The 21,128-nt window shown below is 46.3% G+C and overlaps 2 protein-coding genes across 5 annotated transcripts; one reads left to right on the forward strand and one right to left on the reverse strand.

Moving 5' to 3' along the window:
- The first annotated feature begins 692 nt into the window (after positions 1–692).
- On the forward strand, positions 693–13,848 carry LOC8053425 (ribose-phosphate pyrophosphokinase 2). 4 transcript variants are annotated; one of them, XM_029984325.4, is made up of 7 exons: positions 693–1,314; positions 5,667–5,850; positions 6,231–6,329; positions 6,961–7,085; positions 8,184–8,357; positions 9,575–9,734; positions 12,954–13,848. In XM_029984325.4, exons 1-7 carry the CDS (start codon positions 833–835, stop codon positions 13,044–13,046), a joined length of 1,317 nt encoding a protein of 438 aa, XP_029840185.2. In that variant the 5' UTR covers positions 693–832; the 3' UTR covers positions 13,047–13,848. The 4 variants fall into 4 exon arrangements, with proteins under 4 accessions (XP_029840185.2, XP_040064629.1, XP_029840186.2 ...); XM_040208695.2 differs by lacking the exon at positions 12,954–13,848 and adding an exon at positions 12,847–12,919 and having other exon boundaries at positions 818–1,314; XM_029984326.4 differs by lacking the exon at positions 693–1,314 and adding an exon at positions 5,021–5,111.
- Positions 13,849–14,535: 687 nt separating this feature from the next.
- LOC8053424 (cilia- and flagella-associated protein 97) lies at positions 14,536–20,431 on the reverse strand. The gene is made up of 2 exons (XM_002435111.5): positions 18,774–20,431; positions 14,536–17,949 (listed from the first exon to the last, which is right to left on the reverse strand). Exons 1-2 carry the CDS (start codon positions 19,845–19,847, stop codon positions 17,734–17,736), a joined length of 1,290 nt encoding a protein of 429 aa, XP_002435156.3. The 5' UTR covers positions 19,848–20,431; the 3' UTR covers positions 14,536–17,733.
- Positions 20,432–21,128: the final 697 nt, after the last annotated feature.

A 21,128-nucleotide genomic window follows, 5' to 3' on the forward strand; every position in this document is an offset into this window, starting at 1 on the left:
ATAATAATCATCTTTATTTGCTCAAGAGCTAGGTCAAGAGCCTAGTGGAAGCTCCTCCCACCCATTTTCACTTCAGCGGAGTGAACTGTGGAGAGGAGGTCGCCTCCTCTACAGTGTTTTCTCTACTAAATTGGAAAGAGGTGGGCGGAGCTTCCACTTTATTCTTGACCTGTCACCGACTAGTGATCTTAAACGAGAATTGGGCCTTGGTGTTAAGAAAAATTTTCTTCCAGATTGGCACCTTTTCTCTGACAGTAATTTGCTTCCGCAAAATATTCAGGGATGTGCTTCATAGTGCATTATTCTACACTCTGCGGTCGCGCGCACACACGCAGATCAGTGGTCGCACACATTTTCGGGCCGGCTCAGTTGCCGCCTCAGCAAAAATGTAGATCTGGACTCGCTGATATCTGTATCCGATCCGCGATTCGCCAAATCTGATTAATTTTTATCCACATCCGCCAGTTGACTGAAGATATGCAGGGCTCTACTGATTCCAATTCAAATATAAATTAACTTTTTTTTTTTTTACAACAGGAAGCTTGGGGGTAATTATTGAACCCATTGATCAGGTGGTAGCATATGCCGCCTGGGCAAAGTTTTAAATTTCGTCAAGGTGAAGGCTTTTAATGGCGCCATTTTTAAATGGCACTACTAAACAGGTTGAAACGTGGTGCCATCTACTGGAGGCCACCTAAACGTGCAATCAGTGCACCTGCAACCGCGCGCACTAGCATGGGCTCCTCAGCTCGCGCCTGCCAGCTCCCTGCCATAAGCTGCGCCATGCCAGAAAAGCCGTGGGCGGAGTGACCGTGAAGTCTCTGATAACGCCATGGACGATAACCGTCCCCCTCTGCTTCCCTCGCCACACCATCACCGCCAGCGAATGCTGCACACTCCGTGGCTGGATTTTTACCGACGCTCGCCAGATGGCAACAGTTCTCCGATGGACGGGCACGCCGCCGCCGCTACCGCTCCATCCGTAATTACAACAGCCACAACAGCTCCGACCACGCCGACGATCGCGAACGGTGTTCATCATCGCGGAGTCGACGGTACGTTTGAGGAAGACGACCCTTTGCCTCTTCACCTGCACCCTCGTACCGACGGCAACTCGGTAGGCTGGGAAGGAGCCCTGTGCTACGCGGCCAGCCATTCTAGCGAAGAGCAAGAGCTCGCGTTTCGACGCAAGATGCCCAACGTCAAGGTGTTCAGCGGCTCGTCGCACTGCGACCTCGCTCAGAAAGTTGTCGACAGGCTCGGCATCGAACTGGGCAAGGTGGTCCTCAAGAAGTTCAGCAATCAGGAGACGTGGTGAGCTTTCCGTCTCTTTTTGAACGCTGCGAGCCGAGGATTTTGTTGACGTCTCGACGTTGGTAAAGTGAGCCGAACGCTGGCTACATTAGCTGAGCTTTATCAATGTTCTTTCTTTTTTCTTTTTTTAACTTCAGCGCTTCTTGAACTGACTAACGTGACTGTGTCATAAAACGCGAGCTTTTGTTTCTTCTACCTTATCGATCTAGTACGAATGCAGCTATCAGGCTTGGAGGTGGTGTCACGTGGTTAGTGTGTCTACTTTCGCGGGTCTTTGTATCAGTACCTGCTCTGTGTAAACTTTAAAGCGTAGGTTCACTTCAGAGTGAATTTCAGCGCACGTCACGAGCGCTAGTGGCTGTAGTAGCGACGTATCTGTTGCAACAGCTACGTCCCTAGTAGCTGCTGCTGTAGTAGTAGGCGCAAACGCCTACTACTGCCGCAACAACTACGTCTGCTTCGAGCGCTCTGGGCACCTGTTTGTCGTTTGTAGACGTTAACACACCGGAAAACGAATGTTCGAGCCGTGACAGAGGCTTCAAAAAATGCCCTGTAGTTTGTGCCGCGTCCGACGCTCAGATTTCCAGGCGCCTATGCGCGCGATAAAGCTGTCTAGCAATTCCTTATCATCGTCTGACCATCGCGACTGGCCTGGGGGTATCTGCGGGACTTCTTCAGTTTCGCCTGCGGCGAAGGACACGACCTCTCGTTATCTGCGTGAGCAGACTCCAAATCAGCAGTTGATAAAATAATAAAAAAAGAAAAACAAGTGTCTGGTGTTGTGGGAAGACCGTTTTGAAGAGAAAATTGAGCAGTTTCGTTTTTGTGCTGCGTTTTTCCGGAAAGTTTATGCGCTTCAGTAAATCCCTTTTAGCCGGGGCTGATGTCCAGCGTCTCATTGGTTTGGCCTGGTTCGGCCAATTGAACATTACATAATTAGAGGTGTTGTGGGACGATTGGTTAATCTAGCTGAAGAACGGTGCAGCGCTTTTGGTGTCAGCTCATCTAACGACCTTATGACACATCAGAGATTGCTGTTAGTGTTCCGTATTCGGGTTTTCAACTTTATATCCCCTATTGAGAAACTCAAGTTCAAGGGCATCATCGATGCCGTAATGTTAGAGCGGGTTTGTCGGAAGCCAGCGATTGGGTTTGATTGACTCTGTTGAGAAATTGGGATCCTGAATTCGTATGCGCATATAAGGCAGGTGTTGGCATCAGGCCAGAGCAACGATCGAATTAATTTTTTTTCTTCTTCTTTTGCCCGCAAACATGGTCCAGGTCTGCCTATAGACCTTTTCATTTTAGTAGTTGCATCACCGGCGGACAGGGGGCGCTGACGCACTCGGCGCCATTAGGTTGCTTCAATTTGGTTGGTTTCGGTTTCAACGTGAGCGCGGCTATGTTGCTGTTTTACGTTGTTTGTGCTTAATTTTGTGATACGATTATTTTCCTGGTAGCACACAGCCAATGAAACAGTAGTATTGAGCCACTTTGATGACTACGAGGTGCATTTTAGCTTAAATTGTGGGCTTTTCTTACCAACTCCTTTTATGTATCTGATTATGGTCGGTTGCGAAACGCCTGACTGATGTCCAAGGAAGATTACCATCGTGTATGGCCGTACCCGATGACACCAGTTTTCAGAAAAACAAACTAATGAAGAGAGTAACATGTGAATGTAAAGGGGGGACGCATATCGACAGTTTGATCAGCAATATTCTGAATCGGCCAGAACAGATGGACTCGCGAGTTTACAACTCACTGTTTGGTTTTCGTGGGCACTCAACCTTTAGTGAACTTCGCAGAATAAAAACGTATCGTGTAATGACGCAGATAATTGATATAAACGAATAATATCGTCTCGGCCTTTTTTTTTTAAATTTAGTACTCGAGCATGTTTTGACAGGCTGAGTAGAAAATTTCTCAAATTATCAACCCTGCTAAAGTACTCAGAAGGAGCATTTCGCGATATTTGCCCTAGGAAATACATTTCTTTATATGAACATTTGCTTACTCAGGATATGATATAAGTGACAGGCCCGTCAAATTAAATCTGGCATTTGCCTTCCGTAATATTGGCCAAATAAAATTAAAGGGCGCAGGAGGAGAAATACCTCGGAAAGTTTGGCTAAATTCTAGCGCTAGGCACAACTTCACGGACCTGTGTGAACAAATATTTATTTCTTAGCACAAATTCGCTTTATAAAATTTGGCGTAGCCAGCCACAAAAAGTAAAGCTCTATTCGCCATCGACAATCCTGGACTCAAATAGCTGTTATGCAGACAGATCTTATTTATTTTATTTTTTTTTTTGGGGGGGGGGGGGGGGGGGGCGGCGGCGTTAATTATTGCGGATTTAAGATACTGGCAAAAGATAAAACAACGTTAGCAAAAAAAAAAAAGCATCGTCATTATTGCGCATGCGCCGAACCCAAACCGCGTTTTGCATTTGCAAATAGAAACAACGTTATTTCTTTGTGCACGCTATTCTAAAACTTACTACTGTTAAGTGTATGTGGCAGTTTCTTACGCGGGAGGTCCCAACCTTTGTGTAAAGTAAATTAGGTGGAGGGCATTGGTTATCTAAATGTAATCGATAAATCATTAAATGACTGTCGAGATGGGAGCGAGTATGGTATACAATTTCCTAAATTTCATTAGTAAACCGACCAACCGAATGTCTACGTCGCAAAAAAAAAAAAGAAAGAAAGAGATTGAGAACCTTATAGACTTGTAGGTGTGATATTATGACCAAACAAATCGCTTGATTTTGACGTACCTTTACTTTTAGCCTAAGATAAAATACAATTTAAACGTTCGTTGTCTACCTCCTCCGCGAGTTTTCTTATATAATCAAAAGAAACTGTTTTCGATATATTATGAATACAAAGAACGATACTTTCAGGGAATACAGATAGTCTCCTTGTGCTCACTATGCTTGACACCTTGCGATCCTAAATGCGTGATATAAATATACGCGCTTCTTACTGAGAATGTTCCGCCACTATTAGTAAACAAACCTCAGTTGTCATAAGGGCCTTTGAACCTTCGTGATGTCTTAGTCGTCCAGGAAACGCATTGGACTACAGTTTCCGAAGTAAGGCAAGCAAGCGCGGTGAAACACGACGAAAAACACGAGTACAACGCATCCGCCAAGGCGCGGAGGGGAGAGCGGTGCAGCAAGTTGAAGCAACCTAATGGCTGCTGCGTCACGTGATTCCAAGATGGCAGCGCCCATGCGGAGGGGGATGAAAAGGTCTATACTTTCCACCAAGGCCAAGAACTTAATGAAAATGTGTTCGACTTGAGCATCTATGGAATATGCTCAAACCCAAGAAAGGATGATGGGCCTAAAGTATTTTCACCAGTTTAGCTGTTTATAAACAAACACCACTTGTGTCTAATCTAATTTTTATGGTACAGTCCTCACCAAACTTATTCTAAACATGGGAACTATCTTATCTCGTGGGAGTGCTGTCCTGGCTGTCAGCCGAAGACCTGCCTCATGACCTAGCATTTAGTGCAACAGCCCGAGCGGGGAAGGCCACTTCATCAAGGCTGAAATCGCAGCTAAACGGGGCCAATGCAGCAATTTTGCTGACCGTCCATTCTATACTTATCGCCACCTCTTTGCACAAAGGTGTGTATGTGACTGCCAAGACTGTCAGCGATTGGACGATGCAGTCAGATAGGCATTTCATGTTTCTAACAAAGAAGCCATCCAATAACTGACATCTTCAGCAGTCACTTATGCATCGTAGTGCGAGGAGCTGGCGAAAAGCTTGGATCGTCTGGTAGGCAAAATTGCTCTGCTGTCCCTGGTCCAACCGTGGCTGCACCTTTGAGCAAGTGGTCTCCCCTGGTTGGGCTTTTGCATTGAGCAATGCGTCATAGGGTAGTTCTTCAGTTGTTGCCAGGAGAGCGCTCTGATCAGATAAAAGGTTTTGAGTGTTCCCTGTAAGTTTGGTGAGCACTGTAGACGGCTTGGTTTCTATTTTGTGGCTTCTACGCAGTGCATCGGGATGCAGTTTTAGCCACAGGTTTCACAGATTGTAATTTGAAGGACTTGGGTGGATGCAAGAGGGAGAGAGAGAAAACTTACATTTTAGCTCTTTATAAATGAAGAGCTAAAATTAATGAAGCGACCATGGAAAATTAAGTTTGTTTGTTTTCTTCTCTCCACTAAGAGCTTACTTGTTCTGACATGGGCTTTGAAACTACTCCAAGAACATGGCTAGACCGTTTTGTGGGTCATACGTTCCTAGAAATTAGGAGTACCAACTAAACTGCCATCTCCCTTCATCAGAGCTGGGGAACGCGTGTAACGCCTGTCATGTGCTCCCCTTCAGCGTCGAGATTGGCGAGAGCGTCCGCGGCGAAGATGTCTACATCATCCAGAGCGGCTGCGGCGAGGTGAACGACAATCTGATGGAACTGCTCATCATGATCAACGCCTGCAAGATCGCTTCGGCCTCGCGGGTAACGGCGGTGATCCCCTGCTTTCCCTACGCCAGGCAAGACAAGAAAGACAAGGTAATCGACACGAGTGTACAAGGTAGTGCAAGTAGTGCAAGCCGTTTTGAGTGAATGGTACTATGGTTGCCGACAGGTTAAGAAATTCAGGGCATGACTCATTATGTTCATGCTTCTTACTTTGTGATTCGGTTTTTGCATTCTTTTCGTCACTTTCCTGATCGAGCACAGGGCGCAGATTAAGCACAAGTGCTATGTCAACGTTCGGCCGGGAATCATGTTGAATTGCTGCTTTACTGACTAAACATGAGCGTCAAGGACTCGGACGGTTAATTTTGTCGTCCTCATGGCTTTAGTTCCCGGATAGGCCGCCAGGGGCGCGACGCTTAGATTTCCTTTCCATGCTAACAGCGGCGGCCCGTTGTTTGCACTCTGTGCAGAGTCGAGCTCCCATTTCTGCAAAGCTGGTGGCCAACATGCTGTCAGTGGCTGGCGCAGATCACATCATCACCATGGACCTGCACGCCTCTCAGATTCAGGTGGGTGATGTTCAGTCCGATCAGATCCTTGCACTACTGTCGGTTTTAATGACTATAGAAACGTGTGTGCACTGTAGGTTGAATTCTGTTCGGTTATAATAAGAGATCATAAAGATTGATAATGAACTTTCTGTTGAACGTCTTCGTATAGTTACTCGTTATTTTTTGCAATTGTTGCATTCTAAAAGATTTGCAATTATTTCTAGAGCAGGTGAATTTTGAAACTTGTCATTGAAATTAGATACCTTTGAAGTTCTTACTTAGATGTACAGTGTCCTGAGAAACGGACGCCCGCCGCGCAGAAGTGTCAAAAAGATGACATACGCTTAAACTCTATTTCACCTTTGGACGTACCACAGCGGACGCTACGAGCCATGCCAGCCAATGTAACGTTCTGAACATATTGCGTGACCATCCGCCATATGCATTGCTGCATCCCTCTGAAAGGCATACGACGCTCGCATGGCACGACTTTGACGACTTGTAGCATATACCACTGTCCATTGTAAGGTGAAACGGGATGTAGCAGCATGTTTGCGTCGTGCTTCCAGTTCACTTGCAGTAATTGTTTGTTTCGGAAGATAAAAATCGACTGCTTACGAACTCCAACTTCCCACCGTATTGTGCGTAGGGTTTCTTCGACATTCCCGTCGACAACCTGTATGCTGAGCCGGCGGTGCTGAAGTGGATACGGGAGAACATCCCCGAGTGGCGCAACGGCATCATTGTCTCGCCGGATGCAGGAGGTGCAAAGAGGTGCGGCACGCTTCACGTTTCCACAGTCCGGCATACTCTCAGCCTAGAGTGGCACAGGCCCCGTGAACATTGAAGGTTGTCTATAACATTCGGGGACAATAGCTCAAATCTGTCTTGAACTAAAGAATGTACATAGCCTAGATGTGAACCAATCATGCCAGGCTTTGCTTTCCAGTGGAGTTCAACAACTTCCACTTTGTTGAACTTGAATATAGATGTTAAAATCCATCTATTGATGGTTTGTGAATTTGTAACCTTCCGAAGTTAATCATTTGGAGAGTGAGCCTTGTTCGAGCTTAACAAGCCTCAACCCAAAAAGAGGTTCCCTTATTTCATTCTCCCCCCTTATTTGGTTTGTGCCGTTCCTAGTTATAATACTCTCAAACCGCAACAAACCTACGGGGGAACCAGTTGTATCTTGTGCAAAGTGCACTATGCGCAAGTAGCATGTCTCTCCATAACCGGCTGTACTGATCTTACAGATTTTGTATTGTGTAGATGCAGAATGCATCTATTCAGAATGCAGCTACAGATGCTGTATACCAGTCTCCTCGCCCACCAGGGAAATTGGAACCACCTGATTTCTCTGTAGTCGAGCGTTTGAACGGGGTGGTCTCTTAACATAGTCGCCGAAAGAATGAGAGCGGTAGTCGTTCAGCAGTCTCGCCTCCAGCTTGAGCTGCCACCTTCGATAGCACTTCGGCATCTCGTGAGCATCGAGCATCAGCTCGCTCTGCAGCTACCGAATAATCATTTCAACCAGAGCATGGTGTTCTGATGTTCCCGTGCGCTCTCATCTCTTCCTCCTCAATTTCTCGCCGTATGCGGAGAGCAAGTCGTCTGTTTTTTGCGCAGGAGTCGCCGTGACGTCGAAACGACGCTGAGGTGCGATTGGCTTTGATCGAAAGGGTAGTGTGTTGACCTCAATGCTGGATGCCTCAAGGTCTACCCACTATTTTTTTTTCAATCAGCCAATAAGAGCTTGGCGTTCTCACATCCTCACAAACCCCATACAAGAAGCAGACAAACTTGCACTCCACATAGCCAGGTGCGAACAGGGGTGTCTGTTGCCAACTGACGTGTCTCGACTCTGTCCAGGGTGACGGCTATTGCGGACCGCCTTAACGTGGAGTTTGCCCTGATCCACAAGGAGCGCAAGAAGGCCAACGAGGTGGACAGCATGGTGCTGGTGGGCGAGGTCAAGGACCGGGTGGCCATCTTGGTGGACGACATGGCGGACACCTGCGGAACTATCTGCCATGCGGCCGGGAAGTGAGTCCCCCGCGCCGTTTCACAGAAGCCGGCCCGCAACTTTGCTTTGTTGCGGTCGAAGAAGACATTGTGCGAGAGAATTGTACAAGATTTAATACTTAAAGGGCCACTGAAAAGAAAGCTTTTTTTAAACAGTCTGGGTGGTGTCAAAATATTTTTTAGAGCAATATTGACGGCATGAGATGCAATTTAGTTGGCGGTCACCTCCTTTTTACTTGTTACCTCTTTGCATTCTGGGCACGTGGAGGAGAGGTGAACCGGCTTGGCCATCACGTTGATGTGGAGAGAATGTACGACCATCTCGTTGAGGTTGAAAGAGCGCATGACCATTCTGTGATGTAGATTTTGTGCGCAGAATTTAAAATAAATTTTGCGCCGTCAATATTGCCCTAAAAAGATTTTTTTGCATAAAATTAATTTTTTTACACGTGTGTCCCACCAAGCTGTATTAAAAAGAAAATTTTTTTTTTCTCTTCAGTAGTTTTTTAAACATAAATATAAAGCACACGAGAGAAATGGGTACTCTGGGAGTGGTGAACACGTCGCGACCGCCTTTTTCGCACGCGACCCAGTCCTCATTGTTTTTCTCTTCTTGGATATTGGCATCTGTCACTTTTTCTTCTTGCACTATATAGACTATCTATTTGTATAGTTCAGTTGCAACATGTTTGTTCGCTTGTTGCCTATGCAGCACGTTCCGTAAATTTTGCGTACCCTATTTTCCAGGCCATAGTCCGCAAACAATGTTTAAAATTAAAATTTTTTTTTTTTTTTGGTGCGGATTTTTTATACATAATTTGCACTAACTTTGCTTGGTCAGACATAATGGGGAAAAAGAAGTGTGAAAGGGTAGCTCCGCCTCATTAACGAGGCGCTTCTGACCACCAGAAAGGGGCACACTGCTGTCACGTCCGAACCATGTTTAGGTGCGTACTGCACATTGTTTGGCAACATTGTTCGTTATGACGAGGCCTTGTGCAATTTGTGAGTGACAGGTTATGTTACTTGTATCGGTATGACACAAGCTTCTTTGTGCAATAGTAAAGCAGGCATTTTTCAAGGTTTAGTCTGTATAAGAATTGTTTGTGCGAACTATGCACCTGGTACCAACTGAAACTCCTCCTCGCTGTTCTTATCCCGTCAGCTACTATTGTAAAGAACAAAAGAAATTGTATACGCTCCTGATCTGCTCGCTCCTTTTGCCGACGCTTTGTCAGGTTGCTGGAGGCCGGTGCGAGCAAAGTGTACGCCATCCTGACGCACGGCATCTTTTCGGGACCCGCCATTTCGAGGATAAACAACGCCTGCTTCGAGGCCGTGGTGGTGACCAACACCATTCCACAGGACCAGCACATGAAGGAGTGCCCCAAGATTCAGGTGAGGGTCTTTCACAAACTGGGTTGGGCTATGTGGAGCCACTGAATCAGTTACACTTAATGCCAATTAAGTACTCGGCACTAAGAAAGACGCAGGGCTCCAAAAGCAGGCTAATAAAAAAAAAAAAAAAGGAAATATCCATTCTGTCATTAATCACTTGCGGCATTAAACATGTTATTGGAAAGTCAGAATGATGTACTAATATCAAGAATTGAAGCGTGCAGTTCTAGTTTCGTTGCCCTTTAACACGCATGACATTCTGTGGTCCCTTTAGCGTAACTTGTTGCTTCATAATACTATCTTTGAACACAAATGTGTCGCAGATTCTTTTACACAAATGCTGAAAGCAAGCTTTTTTCACCTTAATGTATTTTTGGCATGTGTGAGAAACTGTTGGCTAGAATAATGTTTTGCCGTGCTTCTACCGATGAGATATCCTGGAAATTAAATTACTTGATGCAAAGCATTGCCCCCTGTTTGACGTATTTTGCATTGGGCAATTATTTGCAGCAGTGAGACTGATGTTTTGCCTAGAAGTTTGGAAAGCACAAAATGAAGCTGAGCATGAGCATCAGTTGAACAAGCGGTGGCAAAATCGATGAACTAACGAGTGGTAATAAAGGGTGTGGTGGCACACTCTTAAAGGGGCAGTGCAATGATTTTAACGTCAAAAAAGTGTGCACTTTGTATTTTTCTTATTGTTTACGTAGACACAAGTGAGAAAAAAGCGTGTTGGCTTCCCCCGAAAAATTGCTATTCTGCTGCGTAATCGCCAAGGTAAAAAAAAGTTTATCTGCCGACTTGCAGTCGCGCGTGGCAGTTACAGGAGCTATGGTGGCGTGTCACTGGGGTACACACAGAAATCGTCAAAACCTGTCCCCCTCTGCTTCTACACTTGCCGTCAGCCGTGTGGCGAACCGTGTTTTGTATCGAAATTCGGCAATGCTCATTTAATAAAAGTAGACAATAGCGGAGAAAGCGACTGGGGTCTCTGAAGGGAGAAGAGCCCTACGAAAAACCAGGTGGCCCCCCAGCAACATCACTGGAAAGGTGGTGTCGCTTCATTCTTTTAATGAAGCGAATCGAAGGTCAAAGTGCTCCTCAACCCCCACACAGCCTTTACAGCGCTAGTTTAAATATAAACTAGCACGCGCAAGCAAGAATGGTTTTCTGTTCTTTGGTCTATAGGCAGTGATGTGATAGGTCAGTCATATTGGAGCGGCTTTTGGAACAGAAAAAAGTCCATTTCGGAGCAGCAAAAATATATTTTGTAGCATGAGTGCACATTCATTTTCCCTTGTACAAATGCAAACATTGTGTTAAAATTAATGTGTCTGCCTGTCCAACTAAAAGGCAGTGTCTACACTGACTTCTCACTTACGTTCAACCCTTTGTGAGAATTAATTGCACAGCAGGAGTGATCCACTCAAACACAAAATTAGCATTTAGTTGTATGGAGAAGCACCATACAAGTGGCAAATAGGTGACTGATGGACAGCACAAACTGCTTTGAATGTCTATTTTGGCTACTGAATCTCACTGAAATAATACAGTATTATTGAGCACATGTATTAATGTTTCCTTCAAGTTCTAGAGGTTGTGATAAAACCACAATTTATAATTCAGATATAAAACAAAGCACTTGTCATTTGAATATAAACGTCAATTACATTTTATGTGTAAAACCTCGTAACAAAAACGGCTTTTGAACGAAACTTACAATCCCTCTGACCTCGTTAAGGTTCTTTCCAAGCTTCCAGCCACTACTCCTGCCAATTTAGGTCTAATTTACTCGAATCTCTATAAAATTGATAGCTAAACAAATGAGTTGGCATTAGTAAATAAACATACAAAAGAGTGCAGACAAATGTTTTTGCAATACTGAAGCATCCTTGCTAAATCTCCAATTGGGGTAAGGTACTGCCAGGATATCGCAATCTATCATTCATACGTGGGAAAGTTGTATTCAGGAATTGTCGTGTCTCGCTCTGGAGGAGCGCTTTTCCCTTAGCACACGGGTGCGCTGCAACGAAGCAAGACATGAAAGACTGCGATGAATACTCCACGGTTTTCGCTTCTCTGCAGTACACCAGTGCGCGGTGAGAAGCACACTTGACGAGACTGACTACCCCTCCAGCAGAGCAGACAATGAACATTGTTGCGAAACTTTCGAGTACTGTCTGTCTTTCATACAAGATGTGATTGAATAGTATGTTTTTTTTAGATGATAATCAAAAGTTCTGAAAACTCGCATAAGCATATCTTAACAATCAGGCCGAGCAGCGAGGACTGAGCTTTCATATTTTCAGTATTATTAAAGTGAAGTTAAGATTTGTCACAACGTTTGCACAAATTTCTCACATTTTGGTGAAATGTAGATGATGTAGCAGGGCAAGCACTTTGGCACAGTTTGGCAGAAATGGCGCACCAATCGCATTACTGTATAGGCGACACGGATAAATTCCCGCAGTTATTTGTCCAAAGTTCAAAAATCATTGCACTGCCTCTTTATAGTTGAACTCTGGTCCAAAACTTTTGGGAACAGCTTAAAACGGGCATATTTTGAAGGTTGGAAAGTCGACGAGGTTGTCAACTTTGCGACTTTCTCTACGAGACCTCTAATCTGCCTTAAATGTTGGCAGCAGTGTAGAGAGACTACTAGAAGACCGGTTAGCTGCCTCAGCTGCTTGGTATACTTGGAAAACAAATCCACATGAGCACCTTCCATGTCATCTTCTACTGGTATACTTCATGTCATCATAAGCCGGAGCTCAGTCAAAGGCCAGAACACGAGCAAACGCAGACGGACACACTAAAAGTGCATTGTCGCATTGCATTTCCTGCGCTTGATTGGTCTGGCCAATGAAAGCACACTCGCAAAAAGATTACGAACGCTGGGACCTTGCACTTTTGGCACGGCACGATCGGCCTTTTAAGCTCGTATAGCGTTGACTACACTTTTACTTGATGTGAAACGCTTTGTCCAGCATTCCACGCGCTGCTCTATGCTGTATTAGTACTCCTATTAGGTCTGTGTGCCGGAGTGTTTTGGAAGTCTTAGTCTTGCAGACGGTGCCTGTGGCACAAGCCGTCTATCGGCACCTCTTTCCAGCCTTTCAAGTATACGGTGACTTGAAGGCAGCCCATCTCCCCTTTCCGTCTTTTGACCGAGTCAAGACACCCAACTAAGAAGCGAGACCGTTTCTTTTTCTCTTTCAGTGTATCGATGTCTCCATGATCCTGGCAGAGGCGATTCGCAGGACACACAACGGAGAGTCTGTGTCCTACCTGTTTAGTCACGTGCCCATGTAGGATGCTGTCCCGTCCCTTTCCTTCATTTTTTCCGCCCCTCTTCCCCCTTCTCGGTCGTTGCGTCTGCTCGCATAGCGTCGTTCAGCGGGATTAACTGCGCGCTCGAAGTGGGGACCTGCTGGTACTGGCTGCACCGTCGAACGAATGGTAGAGGCGACTGACGAAGCTCGCGGCACCCGTGCACACTCTTTTGGCGACGGCCGAAACGTTGCCAACGTTCGCTCAAACGAACCAAAATGTTGCCCAAGTAGTTTGCACATGCATGGCATGGCGACATTCGTCAGGTACTGTAAACCATCCTTACCAGTCGGTCCCCACTCCGAGCATGTTGTTCATGCCGTTTCTTGCGAGAGTATGAAATACTTAATTACGTTGCCATTTTGAAAAAAAAAAAAAAAGATAGCGCAAAGTTGAGCCGAGAACATTTGTATCGCCGTGCAGTGCGTTCGTAGCGTACCGAGGTTTGGCGATCAACTTGGGAGAGGTTGTCGCACCGCACATGTGCACTCTCAACATGTTGCACTGCGGCGTTATTCCAAAGCAGTGGGAGCAACATTGCAAGAACACTTGCAGTGTCTTGTACAGTGATTGACAACTGTGACGAGTTGCTTGTTGAAAATTGATTGGTGCAACATGTAGTTAACGGGAGGAAATTGTTATGTGGGTATCGTTGAGAAGGGTGGGAGGGGCAAGGAAAAAACTTTGGACCAGCAGGATTTGGGAATCCACATTTTTAAGAACTGATAGTCAAGGGTTACTTTTTATGTGTGGCAAGTTGATGTCTTTTTTTTTTTTTTTTTTTTTTTTTTTTTTTTCATTATTTGCATGGGCGAGCTTGCAGCTTCAATATTTTTAAGAATGCGTCAGTTACAGGATCGGGCTGTCTATGACAATGTTTCTGTTGAAATCAAGCTCCTCTTTCCCCTTTTTCTTAAGTTTTGACCATTAGGTTGGAACTGACATGGTGCCATGTTTGTAAACGAGTTGCGCATATTTTTAAGGAATTTTCTACAGCCTGGCAGCATTACAGCACGATGAAATTGTTGCACGTTTTATACGAGTGTCTAGATCATTAAAGAGCATTCATGCCCGTGTAGTTTGAGAAACAAAGCATCATGTTTGTGTTTCTTTTTCACCTTGCAGTGTATAGACATTGTAGCGTTTTTCAGTGAAGCGATACGTAGGAACTATGAAGGCGTTACGTTAAGGCCAGTACTTGTGGGAATGCCGACCCTGTATCATTGAAGGCAGCCAACCTTCGTCTGGGCACCGTCTCGTGACGTCGACCAACCAAGGAGAGCGTGCGGCAAGCCTGAAGTGGGCAGTCATTCTTGCAACAGACGCCGGCATGTACATCTGCATTCCATGACTTTGGATGGACATGAAAATATTGTTGCACTTGCATCTTTTTTTTTTTTTTCTTGCTCTTTATTAAAAGGTTTGAACAGCAAACTTTTAACACTGATATGAGTCAAAAAAGAATGAGTGGTTCTGCTTGTTTTTGTTTTTATTAACAGCATACACTTTATACACAATAAAACACTTTGAAGTTGCACCAAACATCAAAATGGGCCAATGGTTGGAACCTGAGAAACGTGAGATTGCAGGCCCGTACACGATCTAGAAGCGTTACGATCCTACCGCCGTAAAATAGCGAGCAAACTTCCGCTTCCCTGTACAACGTACAGTTTCCCAGTTCACTTCCAGGCTTCAAATTTTGGCCGCAGACTGTAAATGGGTTCTAATTTTCACATTTTCAAAGTTTCGAGGAAGAGTGTTTTTGAACTGCAGAGGATTGAAGACCGGTTCACACACTTGCGACTGCTTATGAAAGGGCACATTTCAAGCCCTCGCAACGTTTTGCGACAAGATAACTGACAGTTATGCTGGCTATGAGGTGGACCTTGAAGGGCATGTCACTAGAGCAAAGGTTTTGCAGTATTTGAGAGATCAAATGTACATACTATCCATGCAAAGTTATTGTTTTTAACATTGTCAAAAGCTTTATAAGCAAATAAAAAAATAATGCGAAAAAAAAAAATATTGGTTTAAGGCTACCCGATAAATTACACCAGTATGTTTTTATCGTAATGTATCGCAAGAGGTAACTTGCCCGTCCGTAAGCAATCGCAAGTGTGGACGAGCCCCGACGAGTATTTGCTTCTTACGAGGCGAAATAAAGTATCTGCCCGCACCACTTTGCTGCTTTACAGAAGTGCCTTGTGGGCAAGCTCTGTTTCGGGTCGCACGGGCGGGCAGTGTTTGCTCACGATTTCACGGCAACTCTGCTATGTGCTTTAACTAGACAATATGAACCAAACACCTGCGCGATGATTTACAGCCATCCCTGCTTTCCCGGCAGCTTTCAGCACGGCAGCATCGAACACAATAGAGTAGATTTCACATTGTAAATGCTTTTCTTTGTTCTGATAATGGAACACTTCTAGCATGCGCAAGCACTTTCCACATGTGCAAAAAGTGGTCGTGGAAGGCACAGAGCTACACATGCTTCAGAACGTTGCGCAAGTTGGTGGCAATTTCCGTTTGATCTATTGCTTGAGACGATTAGCGTAGGATTGCGCACCTGTTGTTGCAACTTGCTTTGTTTAGTGTTGTCAATATTGCATGGAATTTGTTTCCAGGAAACGGTAATTTTGTTATATGTACCGAGTGCACCGAGGAACTTAAACTCCTCTAGCATAAAGCAAAGCTGCGTACAATGCAACCGGTTATATAGCACCGCGCGGCCCAGCTAGCGCAACAATCCCATACTATTTATCAGGGGGCCATTTCGGTAAGAGTCGAGCAACTTTCAGCACAATTTATGGACTCCACCGTTACACATCCTGTAAATTGTGTACCGCGAGCTGCCGTGAATACTACAAGTGCAATGCCTGCAGTATGCAAACAAGCAGAAAGCAAGCATAGCATCTGGTTGGTGAGTAAAGCAAAAAAAAAAACATTGGCGGAATTCTGGGTATTGAATCTTGAACAGTTTCCTTGTCTGGAATTTTGGCAATGTGAACTAAAATTGGTAGTAATTCATACTGCGACAAAAACCAGTGTATGCCTCTGCTCCTTTTAAAGTGACCTCTTGACGAAGGGTTTAAATTAAGCTGGCTTTCCCTCATTGAATTTCTGCCATTGGTTGCAATTGCAAGTGTGCCGATTTCAATTAGTAGCAGAACGATATGTCGATTAGAAAAGCCTAACTAATTGCACCTCCTTGCCCAGGGGTGCAAGCTGCCATGGCCTTGTTTTTTGTTTTTTTTCTAACTGTCAAAGGCTGCACTGACCAACGTTGTGCACCTGGATGACTCAAACTTGTGCAGACACTTTCAGACAGCAGAAATCTCACTACTCTGAAGCACCGGGATGGGGGTGGTGGAATGGAGTATGTAGCATGACACAATGCTGCGAGTTTCCCCGTTGAAGGGGACATATCTGCTGTACAAGCTTTGTACAGGAGTATACAAGTTCGGGCTTGAGTGCAAGCTGTGTTGGGCTTGTGCGCCCCCCTACCCCCCAAATCCTGATATTTTTTTTTTTTGCCATATGTTGGTATCAAAGCTTTTGGAATGTCCAAATAAGCCGTTTGTTCAGCACCCAGCTCGCCAATTCATCTAGAAAGGCTGTCAAGCATACATACTACACAGAATTTAGCGTTTTGTAACACGATCTGCAGTGCAAGTCATTGCAGGAAACATGGTCACGCTAGTTCTGTAGATTGGGGCGTTGGCTGCTTTGCAACACTTGCAACACAGATTTCTCCTTTTTTTATGTTCCAAAAGGTGAGATTCTTTTACAAATATAAGCACCACCAGGTTCATGAGCATCAGCTGATATAAGCCACTGGAACGCTATTTACATAAATTAATGCCGTGCCACCGTCGCACACTACTCAAAAATAAGTATGTACATAAATTCACATTAACAACAAAGTTTTTTTTCTTTTTTTTCCAGGCATTTACTACATTGTTTTTACTTTGTGCAATGAAGCTGTACACATTTTTTCGTAACATTCTGCTACTTCATATCTTTACACTCTTCCCATTGTCTTCGATAAGCTCTAGGTCCAACAACCGCCAAAGAGCACCCCGACGTCTGTGTCTGGCTGAGCACCATTGTTCAAGGCAGCTTTAAAACTTTCCTCTTTCCACCCATGGGCAACAAAACAGTTAGCTGTATTAACATCCTTCAAGGCGATTCCAGTCTGGATGCCTCAAGCAGAAAATGCTACTGTTGCACTCGGATTTAACTGCACCATCAAAATGGCCATTCCTGAACAGTCTGTAAAGGGGCAATACAATGCAGGGTTTTAACAGGCCTGTAGGCAAAATCGGTCGTACCTACGGGCCTAGTGGGTCCTTCTGACGCGGTGGCAACTGCAGAAATAACGAAATAGAACCAGACATTTAGAACTATTTAACATGCTTGTCACAAAACTTTCCAAGAGATCATAGCAAATTCATAGTTCTGCAGCTCGAGGACTGCTTATGCATGATTTAGATCTAAGGGTTAATATTTCTGCTGAAGTGTCATCACAATATCGGTTTCAGCCGGTCCTGTGGGACCTTGGAGGACACGGTCTCCTTGACGTTCATGGAGCATCATGACGTCAAGACAACCATGTGTTTTTTGTTTTTTTTTTTATAGCCGCCTGTTTTGATGAGGTTTGCAAACGCCCCTAGTGGGAGTGGTGCTTCTGACGGGGTGGAAAGTGCTTAGTCACGCCGCCCAACGGTGGTACGCTAGGGCCCGCGAGCACCGCAGACGATGGTGGCAGGTTGTGGCGCGTCAGCGACAACGAGTGGGATCGTGATCGTTGGATATGACCGGCACACTCTTGAGAGGATGTGACTTCTCGGGAAGGCTTGGCAGACTCTATCCTCTTGAACAGTGCCTGCAAACGGCAAATCAGTGTAAAATGCCGCGTCATGGCGAGTCACACTGAACTCGCGCATCCCTGCTTCCCTCGATAACCCCCACCTGCGACAGTCCACGCTAAGCGATTGGACGAATCGTGAGCAAGGGACAAGTGACGTCAAAGCCCCGTGGCTTTCAATTGGTTGAGCGTCACGCACGGTTGAATCCCGCAACAAATGTCGTCTGCTAACTTGGCAACGGTCAGCTGAGCGTGCAATTCGTCAACTTTACCCCGTTTTGCGCAAGTTTGCAAAAAAACATTTTAAAACAGTGCTTTCGTAACTTTAACCTCGTGAAATGTCAACAGTGCCTTGACGTCACGCATAGCCGACATTGGTTTGCGGCAAACATCTCTGAAACGGAGGGTCGTTATCAAGCGTCACGCTAGCGTGGTCTCCCTGCTTCATTTTGCAAACGAAGCACGCGGGTAGAGTGTTTACAGATTTCTTTCCAGCCTTTTTTGTAACGTCGGTTTTGTTTTTCTCTTGCATTGCGACACGCGTATGTATACGCTTCCAAAGCGGACATTTTGCAAAGTCCGGTTTGAGCAATCGGCAGCTACTCCGGTCTGAAAACATATTAGTGTTGCAAGCCTATTTATTTGCACAGCTTCGCCGCACAGGTTGGGGAAGGCGGCATAACGAAATGCGATGTTTACACCGTTTCGCCGCATCTTTTTTCGTCTGTTCCTGCAGAGACGTCGCCTACGCTGCGACGGATATGTTGCTACTACAAAAGTTAATAAATAAATAAATAAGAACAAGACGAAGAAAGGCAAGAGCGAGGTGACCTCCGACTTACGAGATTTTCGACTTCAATCTGCCGCTGCTGCCGTTGCCGGTTAATTGCAGACGGCGCGAGACGCGACTGCGACCTTGCGTCGAATTTAGGTCTGGGTCGGTTCTGCTGCGCCAGAATCCGCTTTAACAAGCGCTGGTTTTCCCGGTCGATCCGCTGCACCTCTTCGTTCGAGAACGACATGTTCTTGCGGTTCTTGGCCAGCGAAGACGACGAAGTGGTCGAAGTCGACTGCCCTTCGTCGCCTCCGCCACCGCTCTTACGTGTCCGACTGCTGTGGCCCTGCTCGCACTGATGAGCTTCCAGACGTCGAATCGCATCCACCAAAAGCTGCAGGTCGACGGAGTCGCTCTGCTGGCGGTGCTTGTTCGCGGCGCCCAGGCGAACCTTCCCGCTGGCCAGCTTGACGCTGGTCTTGCGTCTCGTCCCCGCGAAAGACCCGCTGTTATCCGAATCGCTGCCGCTGCTCGTGTCGTCTGCACGCGCGCAACCGTTGCTCAGCAAGATAGACTCGGGCAGGGTCAGCTTGCTGCGAGGCAGCTTTCTGGTCGGGATCGGGCTGTCACACATGTACGGAGAGTGCAGCGGCGTTACGTCAGTGATGGATTCAGACTCAGAGAGTCCTTCCATCGAGCCTTCGCTGAGAGACGACAAACCGTCCGAGTCCGTTATCGAAGTCCGCGGACTCGTCAAACCCAGCTCGTCGTCGTCCATGCTTCTGTGCGGCGGAGAGGGCGCATCCTTCATGTCTCGGTCCGTCGAAAGCGTCGAGTTGGCCGGAGCCGACGACGATGCACCGCACTGCTGGTGGAGGGTGCCGAAGAAACCCGAGTTCAGGGTCGGCGGGAGCCGATACGAGTCCATTGGCAGGCTGGGTATAGCTATCGGCTGCGCTGGGTACAGGTCCGCGCTGGCGAGGTGGCATGACTGACCTCGACCGCCGAGGTCGACCGGTGCTGACTTGAGATCCGTCCGGTCGCCGGGGTACGTCGGGGCGGAGTCGAAGAAGGCGACGTCGACCTCTCCTTGGAGGTCGAGGTCGTCGTGGTTGTCGCCTAAACCGACCTTCCAGGACATCGCTTCTTCTGGTGGCGTCTCGTCGACGGAGGTGCTTGTGGGCTCCGTTGTCGGGCATCCATCAACCGCGCGGGTCAACGATAGGGAAGGCTATTTTCACGGCGGGAACAGTCGTTTTAAACTCATCACGCCGCGATGCGTTTAACGGACGCGATGGCACGAACTTCGCGTCTTCGCGATGGATGCGATAGATCGGTTGTAACTTTGGCTGGTACGCATCGAAAAATTGCTCGGATTGAATGAGCGTATGTTGGAAGAGCCTCTCACACCATCGACGACGACTGGCAAATGGCCTGGCTTGACGGCCCGACTTGACTGGCTGGCCAGGCTGGCTTGGTCGGTTTTTTCCAGTACGTATTGCACATATTGCTCAACCGATGAGGGCGCCACGGGCCCACTGAAATCGTATACGGGCAGTCCCCTGGTGGAGGCGCCAACAAACTTGTTTTGCGTTTGTTTAAAGGTGTCGTTTTACGACGTGTGTTTTGCAGACTTGTGATTTGGAACCGCGTCGTTCGTAAACTGTGGGTGTTCTTACAACTCCACAGAGCAATGTTCAATGGGCGAGGGACGCTACATATTCTGAGCCGAGGGCACAAATCGTGTACGCAACCGCGCTTGTGCATACTCTGTGGTCTATGGTGTGCATGCGCGTTGCTATGGTAACCGGAAAACCAGCGACATGCGTGGTATGACGTCATAGAGATCGAGGTGACGTCACTCAAGACTCGCCCCTTTCCCAAATATGTCAAACAAAACTCCATCTTCCCATACTGCACACTTGCCTTTTAAAAATAGTGAATCAATGAGCGTATTCAGTGAACTTTAGTTGGCCCCTGTACCTAATGAGTAAATATATTTCACAATCTCAGTACTACACTCAGAAAAAAATAGGAGAGAAGGAGTTCAGAAATGCGAACACAATAGTATTCGGAGAGTAAGTCGTCCGCTTCTTGCGCAGGGGTTGCTGTGACGTCATAGTGATGCCGAGTTCTGACAGGCTTTGATTGGAAGGATAGTGGATAGACCTCAATGTTAGATGTTTTGAGGTCTACCCACTATTCTTTTTCAATCGGCCAATAAGAGCTCGGCATTCTGATACCATTGCAACCCCTGTGCAGGAACCAGACGAACATGCGCTCCGCATAGCTTCGTTCTATTCACTTGCACCGGTGCAGAAATGTGTAGGCGGTGTACTTCCAGTCGTATCTCAATTCACCGAAAGTACACTGCCCTGCACTTTTCTGCACCGATGCGGGTAAACCAAGCGAAGCAATTAGA

Source organism: Ixodes scapularis, unplaced genomic scaffold (assembly GCF_016920785.2).
Source record: "Ixodes scapularis isolate PalLabHiFi unplaced genomic scaffold, ASM1692078v2 PGA_scaffold13__105_contigs__length_92229423, whole genome shotgun sequence".
Lineage (NCBI taxonomy): Eukaryota > Metazoa > Arthropoda > Arachnida > Ixodida > Ixodidae > Ixodes > Ixodes scapularis.

What these genes read in the sequence shown, in the direction of transcription:
- LOC8053424 (XM_002435111.5), bottom strand. Translation starts at nt 19,847, where the DNA reads ATGTCCTGGAAGGTCGGTTTAGGCGACAACCACGACGACCTCGACCTC. An exon ending in AGATTGAAGTCGAAAATCTC is followed by an intron (nt 17,950 to 18,773) that starts GTAAGTCGGAGG and finishes TGCCGTTTGCAG; the next exon opens with GCACTGTTCAAGAGGATAGA.
- LOC8053425 (XM_029984325.4), top strand. Translation starts at nt 833, where the DNA reads ATGGACGATAACCGTCCCCCTCTGCTTCCCTCGCCACACCATCACCGC. An exon ending in GGCAAGACAAGAAAGACAAG is followed by an intron (nt 5,851 to 6,230) that starts GTAATCGACACG and finishes CACTCTGTGCAG; the next exon opens with AGTCGAGCTCCCATTTCTGC. An exon ending in TGCACGCCTCTCAGATTCAG is followed by an intron (nt 6,330 to 6,960) that starts GTGGGTGATGTT and finishes TATTGTGCGTAG; the next exon opens with GGTTTCTTCGACATTCCCGT.